The following is a 16,247-nucleotide window of genomic DNA, read 5'->3' as shown; positions in this document are numbered from 1 at the left end:
TTTGTATAGCAGTGGACAAGATTCATTTAAATTTTTAGGATGGGCAGAAGGGTGTTTAGGCATAACCTTGTATTGGGTAAGCATGTGCTGCATAAATATTTTTCAGAGCATATTCTTCACACTCCTCTTGGTAATCACATTAATAAACACAGGAAAATTAGTTTTATGCAGACTGTCTAATAATTCAGCTGGGATTCTTTTTCTCCTGATGTGTAGCCTGGGCAAGATCTTCCCAGGAAAATGCCTAATGCCCATTAATGCATATCAGAGTTGGGGTTCAGCACTTCTAGGTTCATGTCCTGAGGCAGAAAAGCAGTGTTTTGTTTCTTAATCAATAAAGAATACATTTTTCTTGGCTATGGATCAGGGGTTTGGAGAGTGTGTCTCCTTGACAGCACTGTATTTTGCTAGCTGGAGGCTCTGATCATGCTGATGTGTATTTCTTTAATTTCTAGTCTCACTTTCAATGAAGATTTAATTAGACTCTGGTGATGCTTGAGGAAGGGACAGCGTTTCTCTGATCATTGTTCTTTCTAATGCAGAGGGCGGTACTTTTCTGACATGCAGCATTTAGCACGTGAAAACAGATGTCTGCCTCTAGCAAACTGTCATCTCTCAAACTTAACAAAAATTGAGCTGAGAGCGGCTGGGGAAGGCTGTGCAGCCGGGGAGGTTTGCAGCGTGTGGGAGTGCTGGGGCAGTGAGTGCTGATAGCAGCCTGCTCCCCGTGCAAGTTTCCAGAGAGCTTTTCCTCTGGGCACTGGCACAGCCCAGTCTCCTGCTCAGACAGATGTTCCTCCAGCAGCTCCCAGGATCGCTGCTCCACGGATACAATGCCATACCCAGAGGTGCGTGGTCCACCTCAGCCTGCTGCTGCTGAAATCAAACGCTTAGAGAAGCATGAGATGCGGGGCTTTATCTAATATTTCATCTCAGCTGGAGTGGCTGCTGAACTGCCACTGTTTGGTGTAGTGGTGCTGTACACCACTGCAAATTTCCTCAAAGCAAACTCTTGGGAAAATCCTCCAATTTCCCTCTGATTGCAACCCGGTGTGAAGACTGGAATGATTTGCCTGTTGGAAGAATGTTGACTCTCGAGTGGGAGTCGGAGGGACTACAAACAGTGGGTATTGTTGTGATTATATTTGCATCTCTGAAGCTGCTTCATTTGCTGGGACTGATTGATTTTTCAGAAGGTAAAGTGATCACTCACAGTTTGTGTTGTTTGTAGGTTTGGTGTCTGATCTGCAAAAATAGAGAGCATCAGCTATAAAAAGCTGTGAAATTAAATAAGTGAAAGGTAACAGACTGAAAACCCTGGTTCACTTCTGTTGCTTTTGCTTCGTTATTAAAAACAGAAGTAGATGCTAGCATAAGATTTTTATTTTACAATGAATTTACAACTGTGAGAGGATGTTCATTAAAAGACGACTAAAATAGTGAACATAACACCTGTCAGTTGCCTTTGAAAGCTGTTCAGTGCTACTGAATGTGATAGATTTTAGTTCAGTTCATGTTTACAAAATGCTTTGCTCTTTGATTTATGACGTAATTTGAGTTTTCTTCTTTATAAGTATCTGTGTTTTAAGCCTGTTTCATAGATAAATGCAGTACACTGTTATTACAGGATGAGCTTTAAGATCAAGCTTGCTCTACATCTTAAAAAAAAAAAGGCATAGGTGCCAACATTAAATGTGTGTATTTAAAATATATATCATAATATATGTTTTTAAATTCCTGTTGCTTGCTCAAAATCTTTTCTGCTCTCTACTTTATGGGTCATATCGTTTCATCTACTTCCAAAGAGGGTTTCACATTAATTTATTAGGACTTTTATTTCTATTCAAAGTGTGGGGGTTTTTTTCACATTTTATAGAAATAAGCTATTTCAGCTTATGAAATTTCAGCTATTTCAGCATATGAAACTGAGACTTTTTGCTGTCAACTTTTCAAGTTTTTCACAAAATGTCCATTCAGTCACTGAAGCCCTTGCTCAAAAAACACTTGCTTTTGTCATTATGTTTGCTCTTGTCAGTCCAAACCAATCCTTTTTGCTGGCTAACTGCTTTCAGTCAGAATTACATAGCCAAGGGGAGCACTCCAGTTTTCTGAAACATTAACTTTTCATCATAGAATAGGATCTTTGATGGATGAAGATTCACATAATCACCTCATAAAATTGTTCAGAGTGCTGAAAAATTTGAAATCTTTAGCACTTATATAGTTACTGAACTACTGAAGTAAATCATATTTCAAACTGCATGTGGTGAGAATATGTATTTGCTTTGTTACTATATTATGCATTGGTTATGGAATTACTTTTTCAGTTCTAAGCAATGGATAATTTACCCCTTAGTAGTGCTCACTTGAGAGTTTCTGAGTACTCTGAATGTGTAACATTTGTGACTTGTAAAAAAATCATCATGGTTATGCATTAGCTTCAGCTTGATTACACATGGCAAAAAATAAGGAAAAAAATTGAAATGCAATATTGCTTTTTTAAGTATATGTAGAGTTAAATCCTTTCCCTGATTTCTCACTGGTATTGCTGTTAAGTTTGTGGAAAAAGGTTTTATGTGATTTCAGCTCTATTAATTCACTTTTTAAAAAGACCCAAAAACCTCCTGATACAAATTACATTGAAATAATAATAATAATAATAATAATAATAATAATAATAATAATAATTTCAAGATGACCTATCAATTCAAGTACACCTTTTTTTTTCTAATGCACCCATTTGTGTCATGGCATTTTCTCACATGATATTAATTTCACTCAAAAGTACCTAGCAACATAAACCAATCCCTAAATGTAAAAGATTAAACTTTTTAAGGTACTGTTGATTTATTTATAATTGCAGTGTGAGTAACTCCAGTGACTTCAGGGATTTCCAGTTCCCCTGAGACTGATCTGTGCTAACCAACTCTTCCATGTTTGGGTACAACCACTACATTAAACAAGAATTCTGCCCCAAATAGTTAAGGAATATTTTATCATGTATTCAGAACTAGTAATTTGTTGTTCACCTACTGAATGCAAGGAAAGGTTTTCTGTTCATATCCATGGAGGAGCACATTTAAACTGCCAGCATTGATATGGAAACCCAAATAAGCAGTGAGTCCTCCCCATCTACCACATGCAGGCAGGTCATGGGTCATATGCTGAAACAAATCTGTTCCCATAGTTAGGATTTCTGATTTCTTAACATGCTTAACATCCCTGCTACATTGACTTATACTGCAAACATCACTGAAAGAAATGACAGCATGCCTGATGTTTGCTGTTACAGGGCGGAGAAGACAAAGGATAAATCCTTAGTTGCTAACTTGCTACAACTCCAGTGATTTGTGTGCAGTTATGGTGAAGAAGAGCCTGACTTGCCCTCATCTCCATGAGAAAACAGGAGAAACCAGTCACTCTGCTTAGTTTTACTGAATAAACTGAATCACAGAATTAATTAGATTGGAAAAGACCTTTGACATCACTGAGCCTAACCTATATTACCACAGTGTTCCACGATTGACAGGACAGAGAGAAACCTGATTTTATGCTGTGTCCCAAGCTAGGGACTATGTTATTCTGCTTCATCCATTCTCCACTTTCCAATAAGTAGAAAACAGACCAGAATGAAGATAAAACTGGCTTCACTGGAACCAGTAAGCTGTTTTTAAAAGAGCAGAATTAAATCAATACAACTTTTACTAGGAGAGATTGAAATTCCCCTTTCCCTCTTCCTCCATTGCTTTGAAAGTGCTTTGACACTGGCCATTGTCTTCTCTACAACTTCCTTGCCTGGAGATTTTTCTGGTGGGCAGCTTCACTCCAAAGGTTTTGTTTTGTTACTCAAGCTGGAAGGGGAGGAGAGGAGGGAGATCAACCTGAAGCAATGGATCAGAACAGTAAAGCAATGGAGCCAGGTTTACAGGAAATTCATCTACCAGAAACTTGGAGGGGAGAGAAGACAAAATGAAGAATTCACTTTGTATTTCTGTGCCCAGAACAGCTGTCAAGTGGTAGCTGTGAAGAGAGATTATCTAAACATGTGTGAGCAACTTTTTAAAAATTAGGGAACTGCATAAATCAAAGTCTTTGAAAGGACAAACTATGTATTTTCCTAGGTCATGCACTGATTGTGTCTTGAAATATAACGTTTCTTACAGAAATATTTTTCTTTTAATTTGTGAATAGGATCAGCCGTTGTTGCAATCTATTTTAGACTCCCTTACTCCTTTCTTATTCCTTGCACTAATCTCTAACATTCTCCAGAGCTTCTTGTTATCTTTCAAATGCACATTCAGATATAAATGTCATATTTGGCATGTGAATGTCCTAAGAACTCCATAGGTCTATAGGACTCACTGGTGTCTATATGTCTTTAAACTCAATAGGCTATCAAGGGTGGGTAAGAATATTTGATCCTTAGTTTCTCCTACTCAGATGCAAAAGAGAAGACCAGCTCACTTGTAATTATCAATAAACATATTTGTCTGCGAAGTCAGCTTTGTAAGTAAGTAAATTGTTGCTTTAGCTACAAATTGGAAATTGGTTCAGGGGGCAAATATAAGTAGTTTTTAATAGAGGTAGTTTTCTGCCTTAGGATATATCTGCTCTATGCAGAAAGATTGGGGTTTTTTTCTATCTCATCTAATCTGGATGGACAGAAGTCACCTCCAGTCCAAAAGTCATGTTAGTGAATTTATCTGTTCTGTCACACAAACTGCTAAAATGTGTCCTCTTTCATAGTTCAGATACTTAAAAGCACAGAGAGGATGTTGGGTCTGTCTGTAGCCATCTGTGTTAACATGTTGTTGGTTACCCTTATGGCTTGGCAAAACCAGTTAGGTTTAAAATACTGTTTCAAGTGCAGTATCACCCTTATGATGTGGGGAAAGACATGATGCTGGGAATTCTCTGTTGCATTGTATTTTCTAAGAAAAAGAACACAAAAAATCAAGGGAGTTTTTTTCTTCTCTGCATGTGGCTTACGTGAATGATTCTAATTTGAATGTCCTCTCCATCCACTGAAAGCTGTGCTACAAGTCCAGCTTCCAACAGACTCTCCTTTGCTGCTCCCTTTCAGCCAAATGGGGTGCAATGTAGCATAATTCCACAATAAACAGAAAGACAAAAATATGCCATGCAGCAGTACCTGTCCCCTTGCCTTTTCTCAGCAGCTGCTTACATCTGTTCTCAGAAAAATGCTCAGTTAACATGGGGAGAAATGACCACCTCCTACTTGTCTTTTTTCTTCTTCTCTAGACAATGCAGAATTGACAGAATTACTTTATTCTGAATAACCCAACCCTCCTTGTATACTTTGACAGACATTCTAGATTCAGTGTTTCTAAAGGAGAGTCATTCTATAGAAGTATATATGGATTGCACAGCAGAGAAAAGTTACTTCAGAGGACCAGATGTGAAACTGCATTCAGTGGCTGCTTTCAATCCAACCTTACTCCAAATAGATGTAAAAAATTAGGTGTGAATTTCAATATGCTCATTTATACAGATACTTTTCTGTATGCTTATGTTGGATGCAAGACAGACTGTGAAACTTACTGGAACTTGTGACCATCTTAATATCCAGCCTCAGGGTAGTTGATGATGTTCTATTTACTCTTCACCTATCCTCAAAAAGTAGGCTCCTCCAGGCTTAGGAGAATGTTTGGAAAGCATCTTGATTAACCTTAACATTATTACATTGAAAGTGAAATTTTTACTTTGTTTCGCTTTCCTTTTAGTTTCACAGGTTTTCTGCCTAGACCTAATGATATAATCCACAAGTTAAATAAAGGTGCAAAGTAACATGCTTGGTAAAGAACAGCAAAATAATTCTTTCATGTCAAAATTAGAGAAATCTAACTTTTATCAAAATAGGAATAAAATGGGACAATTTATGTAAAAGTTTTGAAGAAGGGCCTGTTGGTTTATGAAGATCTTTTCATTGATTGCTTTCCATGCATTTCTTCAGGGAATTTTAACATCCAGATCAACTGTGGAATAAGTGGCTTCAGATCCACACCAATCTGAAAAAAATCTAGATGCTGTGTGAAAAATGATGAGGCATATTTAAGAGCTGTTTCAAATATTACCAGGAATATTTCTGTAAGGATAACATATGTCCTATCTCTTCATGTAGGAGTTCATAGATCCTCTCTGCTTCAGGATCATAAGGAATATTTGCCTTCTAACTTGGGTAGGGCTCCTTTTGGCCATGGTGTTCTGGGAAAACCCTTCCCCACAATCATCAGATCCTCTAGTCTGTAGTCTTGATTTTTTCCAAGAAAGTTTTCATGCTAACAGTCATTTTAGATTGAATATGTGCAGGTAGAGAAGTTTCCCTTTGTATTCATCTTTGCAAAGGTAGAGTTGCTTTTTAGCATCATTTGAAGTTTCTGTAATTCTGAGTATTCATCTTAAAGAGGGTATTTATCCAGATATGTCTTGGCCATTTCTGGCCAAAATTCATATATTTTAAAGGGAAAAGAAGTATTTTCTTCCAGAATATAGATACAATCACCCAAAATAAAGGTAGGTGACACATATTTGACACCTGCAGCAAAGTCTGCATCTAACCACCTTGCATCTCAGAGCATGGATACCAGGACCTTCCTACAGAATGCCCTGATTAAGCATTTTCCCTGTGCTCTCAGCCACTGCTCCATGCCCAGGCTGTTTTTAGAATGTAGCTCTGGATAAAATAATTCATTTTAAGATGACAAAAATTTGATATGACAAAATATGTTTCTGAAAAATAACTACACTTGGTCAGCTGAGTGTAGGTGTGGAGAGAAAAGCATTGCCAACTCTCTACTGTACTTTAGTGCTGAGAATCTAGAAGGCCTTGCTGTTGGAATAGGATATTTGCAGACAGAATAATCATTTCCTAACATTCCATAGAACAAGATTGAATATAACAATGATGGAATGACTGAATGAAAAAAAATGATAAAGATGTAGATTAGAAATAATGCAATCACCTTTGGTCTCTTGAATCTTAAATTATTTGTTCCATTTTTGATGCATTTTTTCATCAGAATTATTTGCCCTTTTAATGAGATATGAGAGATACTCAATGATTTTGTAAGGGTTTATGTATCTGATTATGTGTAGACCTACTTGAAACATCAAAATTTACAAAGCAATGGAATCTGTTTCATGTAATGCAAAAATAATAACATAATTCGAGATACTATGTTCCAATTTTATTGTTTATTATGCATTTTAGCTCATAATAAAAATACTTACAGAATTACCTTGGGGGAAAACTGCAGAAACAGCCATAAAGCTCATTTTGCAGTCTCATCTACATAACTGCTTCATGTTACTAGAGCAGGATGGAGAAGCACAAATAAGACCATCCTGTTCATAGAAGTGAAATATGCCCTTCCAAAGGCTAGTCAGTGAACTTTTGGAAATAGGCCTATAGGAGATTGATTGCCTGTATGTGTGCATGTGTGTACATTTCATGAAGAAAGAGGAATAATCTCAAATGAAGACTTTGTGTACCAAATTTTAACAGTAAGTAACTTTTAACAGATAAGATATCTCAAGAAAACTACAACTGTGTGGAAGGTGTGACATAGGTTCAAAAAGGTGAATTTAATGTTTCTTTTTAAAAAGCCTTTACTGATCAATGCCTGTAAATTATGCTACTGAAAAATAATATATTTTCATGTTAAAATGGTACAATACAAATCAGGTTCATTATTTTATAATTGCTTGTAAGTCAATTGATAGATTCCATATGTGCATTTATCCAGCTTTTGAATATAGATATAGATGAAGAGACCTTGACTATTTCTGATAGATATCTACCCTTATTTTGAGAACATTTTCAGTTTTCCACTAATCACTCAAGACAGAACAAATTGTGTCAAACAAATCCTTGTTTAGACAACACAGCTTTTGCAAATTAGAAGGAAGGATATTGATCACAGAAATGAGTCAAACCAAAATGAAGTGCAACAGTTTAGTGACTGTTTTGTGATTCTCCCAAAGGAGTTTTGTTCCTTGCAGCTAAAACTGCTGAGTTTGAAGTGGTAGAGTGGCATTGGAGAAATTTGAGAAAGCGTAATTGAGAAGAAAGGGCAAGAAGAGCTCAGTTTGCTTAGTGGTTAACCACCAAATGAATAAGTAGCAAAGTAAGGAGGGCCTCAATTTTATTTTTTTTTCATACAATAGAAAAGTGAGGAAAAATAATTAGGCTCATGAGTTTCAGAGAATTAGTTTTCTGTATGTCATATGTAAATCATGTTACATTTGAGGATATACTCCTGTGCCAGGAGAAGAAATGTAGCATTCCCTGCTCAAAACCAAATTTTATATTTCTGAGTGATCTAATGGAAACTCCTTACTAAGCTGTGATTCTTCAGCCAGTCGTAGTGACAGGGGCTGATTTCAGCCTAGATATATCTGAAAAATGCAGCCATAATGTTTATCCTGTGTTCTAGCAGTTTGATTTGTATCCTTGTACTGTAAGTACTTCAGATTTCTTTGTTTCTCAGTAATAGACTGTGTTCTGGGTTTTACACATCGTGATAAAATTTGAGCCAAGGCAAAATGTGTACATTAACATTTGTCTTGCCAAGTTATATTTATGAAGAAATTGACTGAATTTCTTCCCTTGAGACAGTAATAGAAGAATATCCCATTTGATGTGAAAACACTCCTGGGGGAAGATATCACTTCCCACAAGTGGTAGAGAAGTGGTATTCTTTACATTGACATACTTACTGCTGTTTTGTAAGAATACTGATTGATATCCTTAAACTATTGACTATTTTGCAATGAGTATCACCCTACATCTCTTCTGTAGTTAGAATTGTTTTTAAGTTTCTTTAGTCTTTCCCTGTCAGACAGGTACCAATTGTCAGCAACTTCAATTACATAATTAAAATAATCACAAATTAATAGACACCTGGGTTGGCATTCAGGAGCTCTCACTGCGATATATTTCCTTTTTGACCTTAGAAAATCTAGAAAATGGTGGAAATTATCCTGGTTAATTCACAGGTTGTTGTGAGAATGAGTGGGTTGAAAATGTGGCATCCAGTGCTAAAGTGGGGAGGCCATATGATGAGTATTGAGAGACAGACATCAAGAGATTTCTCTTAACTTCATTGTCAAAAACCCAGGTTTGAAACTTCACCATGGTGTGTGATAATAACTTCAAACTTTTGAGATGTTACAAACAAAAAAAAAATCATTCTGAATCTAGATAGAAAGGTGTTTGCATTAGTCAATATCCAAGGCTTCTTTTTTTTTTTTTTTATTTTTTTTACTAGGAATAGCATGTATTTTCTTGTTGAGAAATTCCAATGTTGAGAATATTCCAATAAGAAACTGTTTTACAATAAATTGCAGTAAGATTTTGGCTGTAACAGAGTGAGTACCTTATGTTGTACTCTTATCCACTATCTGCAGTTACAAATGCTTCGTATTACTTATTCTTAATACAAACCTTGCTTTTTCTTCTGTTTATTATGAATGATGCATTTGTTTGAACTCATATATATATATATGTTTAGAGAAGTGTACACTCCTTTATGAGATACATAGTGCATAGAATGCGTTTATACATATATGCACTGAAATATGTATGGAGAATAATTTTAGATTTAAATTTATGGTGTACTAAGTGCAGGTAGATTAATTTGCCATATTTCACAGGCTTCAAGTTTAAAAAATGTCCTAAGTAGTTGTTTGAAATATTTCAAATACCACACTTATTTCTCAGACTCTTACTCGTGAATAGTTTTTTAATTCAACAAATTTGTAATAGAAATGCATTTTTAATTTCACCATGAGATATTTTTTTGTTATTAAAGTGTGGCACTTTCCTATGGATTCCATTTTCCCATACATAAGAAATAGAATTAATTTTGATTTAAAATTGTAAAATAAATTATAAATAATTTGAAATATTTTTTCCTTAGCTTAATCTTATATAGAGAGTTTTTCTTGCTATATTTCAATAATTATGCACTACAAATAAATTTTTTTTTGTTATATTTCAATAATAAGTATGTGCCTTAAATTACTTCTTTCTCCCTCTGGGCAGCCTTTTGTCCTCATTACTGAAGTCACTAAATCAGTTAACTTGCAATACTCGTTTTGGGATTGGATTCAGCCCCTGATCTTTGGGTAGATCAGAAAACTGTAAGTTTTCTACTTGTTTTTCTCAGTTAAAGTGTAATACATTGTAGTAAATACAGAGCTTGTAGTGTATAACAGAGATTTACATATTCTCATCACTTTACTCTCTCAGAATTCAGTGCACAAAACAGCATTGCAAATATAGCAACCAACACAAAAGTATAGGCTGTTTTTATAGAAGTAGAGAATCTCAGTGCATTACCAATAATTGGATGCTTCTTTGTGTACCCATATATTACCATGAATTTGTGCTTCTAGCTTTTTTCCAAATAGAGAACAAAATTGCTGAAAATAACGTTATTAAAAGCTTTTATTCAGATCTCTTTTATCCATGCCAGGTTAAACTTGTATCTCATAGATGAATGCTTGAATAGAAGTATCTGAAGTGTTATAATTAAGTAAAATCCTGAGTAGCAAATTCTTGCTCTTATGAATTTTGTTAAATGGTGCAATTTTGTGTTATTTGTATAACAAGAGACAGTAGCTGCAACCATTCTGTTGGTTATTATTTTAAAAATTAGATTTTCTGCCTAAAGGCTTTACAGTTCAGGGCTGTTTGTCTTTGCACCACTTCAGAAGCAGCCAGAGAGAAGGCTGGCAACACAGGGAGCAACAATCTCATTTTGAGTTCTCTGCTGCTGAGAGGAAGCAAGTAGCAGCAGGTCAATACTCATGGCAGCTCATGCTTTCTGCACTCTGCATGGCATCTAAACCTGGGATATCTGATGGGAGGGAGAGAGAGGAGATTGAGTGCAATGCCCAGATGAGTAGAAAGCAGAACAGAGAGGATCTTCTGGAGTGGTGAGGTGGCAAATGAGATAACATTTGCATTCAGCAAGATGACCTAGCATGAGAGTTTATGCTGTATGGATAGGTCAGCCATGCTCAGAAGCAGTGCAATGGATGCACGTTTTTAAGGAGGGCTCAGAACTATAATAGGTTAATTCATTAATCACAACAATTCTTAAGGACCTGTTGTTGTTAGCAGCCTTTTAAGGGTGGATAAAAACAAAAACACCAAAAAATTAAACTGTTCAGGATTTTCTGGCCATTTTTCCAGGGAGGTATAGTTACTCCTTTTCACTGTATTGCATGATAAGTGAACACTTGAAAACCAGATGGTTTCAAACAAAGAAGCCTGGTAAAGCAGGACTACAAATGAAGATGCTCTGTTTTTCAGAAGACTTGAACTATGAGTTTTGGGGCAGACCTCAGAGGAAACTTTTCAGCAAATCAGGCCACATCAATTCAGTTCCTAGATGTTGATCTTTGTGACCCAGTTTAGACACCTTCATTTGAAAATGTGGTTTAAGGACTAGTGATTTTTGCATGCTATTTATCCTCAATATAAAATCCTTTTCTTTTCTTTTCTTTTTTTTTTTTTTTTTTTTTTTGTTATGTTTTTAAAATTGTATGATCAATCTCTTCATGTAGATGAATTCAGACATGTCTAAATCATGTGGTTTGTTTTGGAGTGTAGTGGACTTAGATATGCAGGAAGCTGCCTGGAAAGTGCATTAAATTACCTCACACTGAGCAAACAGTTTTTATAGTCTTGGTTTTTGAACAATCTCCCTCATTCATGTTTCAATAAAGACTATTCTTATCCTGCTGGAAGTATGAAGCATTATTTAACACCAAGTGATTCACAGTGTGCTGTTACTGTACTACACAGTTGTACATTTCTGAGGAAAAATTAACTTAATAATAGTTTTATTACTTTAATCCTGTGATAACTGAATTCATAAATTCTTGCTTTGCAATGTATTTGGAAATGGCTAAGAGAGTGTAATTCTAAAAATTTATTGAACCCTCTGCTATCTTTAGCTGGATATTTAAAAAAAAGTAGTATCATGCATCTTCTCTGTTGCTTTCTTTTCAGTATAGTCTTTTTTCAAAACATGTCTCTAAATTGAGATCTTAGTTCCTGAAAAATTATATAGAGGATTTTTGCTATAAGTCTTCTTGGTTCATTATGCAAGGGAGAAAGGAGAAGAAAGTTGAGTTAGAATTGAACTTTTGCTTATTTTTCTTTAGTGACTATCTAGAGAAACTGAAAACAAACATTTCACATAACTAAAACTCAGGAATTCATGGGGTTGATAGGAATGTGAACTGACAAAATATGGTAAGCCTTCACCTGACAATGCTTTCTGATTATCTTATTTAATATCCGTTTTACTAATTGATAAATACTTTCCACTTGAATCATGTTGTTCATTCCCAATGCTTGCAAAAAAGGAGTAAACTTCTATATTCTTACAATAATGTCTTCCTTTAATATAAATTTATCTTCTCATCATCCTGAGTAGTTTGCACCTTTCAAAAGTCCATGGAAGGTTTAAAAGCAGACAAAAGTACCAAGCTCTCTTAAAGCTGGGATCCAGAGAAACTCAATACTGGCCATATTCTAACCAAAAACATTCATGTGACAGCCCATCTCTTTTGAAATTTTCACCCATATCTGCCTGCACTAATATATTAGTAGGATGGAAAGCTCTTTAAAATAATTATACTAAGCTAGTAGGTAATATAAGACACAGAGAGCTGTTTAAGCTGATAAAAGTTGGATATCTGAACTTCCTGTCCTCTGTAAAGACATGTATTGCACTCTGGTTTTTCATACTGCCAGATATATATTGTTTCTCCTGTCACATCTTTTTTTTCCAATTGGTAAACATCCTGTTTCCAAAACATTGCTTTACAATGACAACAGAGGCCAACCTGAGTAATTTGCATGTATGGTAGTTTCATGTTAATTAAAATGGGTTCCAGACTGGGTATGCTTTGGGGAAATCATTAATCTTCCTTGAATAATCATATCTTTAAATGTGCAAATGTTCATTAGGTATATGAAATAAATCATGTAACATGACATATTTGACAAATTAAGGTGGTCATGCTCTGTGTGTAATGAAGGCAAAAAATACACTACATATTTGTTTTCCATAGTACTATCATTATGTTCCTGCAATAGATGTTGGGATTTTCTAAAAGCTGTTTTTGTCTGCAGATAATTTTTTTATTTTAATTGCAAATTTTCCTGCACACACACATTCCACATCCTTAGTTCCCCACCCCCAAAAAGGCTGGGATCATATTTTCAGTGATTCAGCTTGTTTGTTGGAAGATCAGCCAGCACTAAATGCTCAATAAGTGTATTTCACTTAGTGTCTGTCAATTTGTGTGTTTGACACCAGTCAGCTATTTGTCATTCAACAGCAGGACAGAAAGTATCTCTGATAGTGCTATTTTAAATTAGAATTGAAAGCTTCAGGTTTTTTTGCTTCAATCACCACCTTTGTCATCCTGCAGTCCTCAGAAATGCCATGTTTGTCAGCTGGAGTGAGAGGAGGATAGGAGAAGCCTCTGAGTAGCTCAGTGTTACCTTATTTCTTATTCTCTGTGCAAACCAACACATTAAAGGCCAAGTTGTAATACTAAAGTGAGAGTTAAAATTAACCTTTAAAAATTTATTTCTTGATGTTATGGTAGCAGATAGTGTTTTATTTCAATCAATGAATACAATACCATTTAATGTTTTGATTGTTTTAATTAATGTTTTAATTTTTTTTATTGCTTTAATGTTTCAATTTTTCAATGTTTTAATTTTTTTTCCTTACCCTCCTAGAAGTAGTAGTCATTAAAAATTAAATACAACCATTGCTGAAGGGGACAGATTCATGAAGAAGACTGGGCTGAGATTAACTGAAGTGATTCTCCTTCAAAATTGTTATGACTATAGGATAAGGGGCTGAATTATGAAGGTGTGAATGTGTGATATGCAGTGGAAGTGTAATAGGCTTAAAGAAGGAAAGCAGAACTGTTTGTCAAATGTATGTCAAAAATACCACATGACAGTCCCATAGTTTAAGACTATATTTCAAGTTATTTAATTTTCAAGTTATTTAATTTTCAAGTATTTAAAGTTAAGGTGAGTCAAAATGATCTCAAGGTTGCCTACAGAACTCTTTAATGGTGATTTATTTTGTGGTTGTACATCGTAATAATGAATAACAAAAAGCTTCCTGGAGCAAGAATGATCTAAGTATTGTAAATGTTATCCACCAAAACAATATTTATGCATAAATTTTTGAACCACTAGGAGCTCTAATTAAAAAGGAAGGAGAGAAACTATGACTAATTATTGATCTCCACAATGAAACTGGTGTAATTAATTGAAAAATAATGGTAACTGTCGAGGCAAACTAAAAAGGTACAATTTCTGCCAATTTTTGTTGGATTAGATCTTCCTGTTTTCTCTAAGCTGGGCACTGCAGTGGTGCTGCCTTGTCTTCTGAGGCTGTGTGCACAAGCTGGAACTGCCCAGCAGCACTGTCCTCATTGGAAGCTCTGTCTTTCCTGACTTAACCTTTAGTCCAAAGCTGGCTCCACATGACAGACAGGCTGCCAGACCACTGCCCTGGGAGCTGGGTGCCCAGTGCCCAGTGCCCCGTCAGCAGGGCATGCTGCTCTGCAGACAGACAGCCTCCTTCCTCCCTTTCCCTGTGTGTGCTTAAAATACACTCAGTGATATGTACACATCATCAGCAAAGCAAATTTCAGGCAGCAGAGGCTATGAATAATATTTTCAGTGTAATCGAAATGAACTTCAGGCTAAAGAACCTCTCTTATTATTCCTTTTTCAACAATATTTTAAATTAGGTTAATACACACTGAGGCATTTTACCTGTCACATTCAAATGAAAGCAGTGAACCATATGCTGGTTATTTTTCTGAATACCTGCTTCATGTGAAAGCAATTTTTAATAAGAACACACTGTTGTGGTAGTTCACAGTATACATTTATAATGTATAGCTACTCAAGGCATGTCCTGCATTTTTTGCCAATTTCCATTTCTTCATGAAGAACCCTCAATTATGTTCTTCATTGTTAAAGCTATCAGGAGTTTAGAATACATAAGATATGCAGAATGTGCCCTCTCTTTTGTTATCAGCAAAACAGTGATCTTCAGACAATATGAATAAATTACTGTTTTTCAAAGAGTAGAAAGGTCAGCTTCTACCTCTCTGTTCTTTGCAGAGTGAAATTGTCTGCTTGCTACTGTTAGTTTAATAAGACTTATTAATAATACAGAACTTTTTGGCTAGGAGAAAACAAAATCAAATGTCAAAGGACTTTCAGTCCGCCTTTCAAATGATGCACAGATTTATCCACACACAAAATTGCATTATAAAAATAAGACACAAAATATTAATTGCCATTTTATTTTGATTATGTTTTTCATTTTGATTTGCCTAGTTTTGTTTGCTTGCTGGGTTTTTTTACTGGCACGTGTACAGTAATTGAAGGACATCTTTGTTTTAAGCAAATCTTGTAGGTAAACTGCTGCATCACAGTGGCTCTTTTAATAGCTGTGAAGAAATCTACCTTTCTGGGCTATTAATTTGTAGTAAAATCACCTCTGGGCTCTTTCTGCAGTCTTTAAACTTTCCTTGATCACATCCTAGCAGAGAAAAGTATCCCAGCAAAGGTAGTTGGTTTTGGGACCCTCTCTGCCAAAGAAGTGATGTCTCCATTCTCAGGAAAGGAATGATCTGGCGACCTTATGTAGTAAATTGTAGAAAGTTATGTAGTTGGACTTTTACATACTGGCCAAAAGAAATTGTTATCTCAAAATGATGATTGTCTGCTGCATTGAAAGTACATAGAAATGTGTTTTTCAAGGTTATCTATGAGTTGATTGAGCTGTAGTGCTTTTCACTTGTTCAATACTTTATTTCTTATTAGGAAACTTCACAGTCTTCTGTGGTAAGGTAATGTTGGATTTTTTGTTCATTTAAAAAATGAACAATTAAAGATGCTGACCAAGGCACAGATATTCACCTTCTTTTAAATACTGATGGATTTACTGATAATTAGACAGATGTAGCTAAATTTTCTAACTTATTTTGTTCACTGAAAAAATTATTCAAGGAAATTTACAATATTATGGTGCTTATATGTGGTGCAACATTGACTATCTCCATACATAACAGAGCTAATTGAATAAATTATATAAACTTTTTTATTCAAACACTTGTAATAGTGACAAATTGAAAAGTAGTATATTTTAGAAGTCCAT

At 35.3% G+C, this 16,247-nt stretch overlaps 1 protein-coding gene across 8 annotated transcripts in view; it reads left to right on the top strand.

Moving 5' to 3' along the window:
- Window positions 1-16,247, top strand: part of KCNIP4 (potassium voltage-gated channel interacting protein 4) — a 385,554-nt gene that overhangs the window by 293,991 nt on the left and 75,316 nt on the right. The window contains exon 1 of one of the 8 annotated variants that reach the window (XM_079306870.1): window positions 469-1,196. The exons of the other annotated variants lie outside the window; for them this stretch is intronic. Coding sequence (XP_079162996.1) covers window positions 1,085-1,196 — 112 coding nt within the window. The 5' untranslated portion in view covers window positions 469-1,084. Of the gene's footprint in view, window positions 1-468; window positions 1,197-16,247 lie in introns of those variants that run through there. 8 annotated transcript variants of the gene reach the window in all.

Source organism: Erithacus rubecula (assembly GCF_903797595.1).
Source record: "Erithacus rubecula genome assembly, chromosome: 5".
NCBI classification, from domain to species: Eukaryota; Metazoa; Chordata; class Aves; order Passeriformes; family Muscicapidae; genus Erithacus; species Erithacus rubecula.
This window is presented reverse-complemented; position numbering and strand designations above follow the sequence as displayed.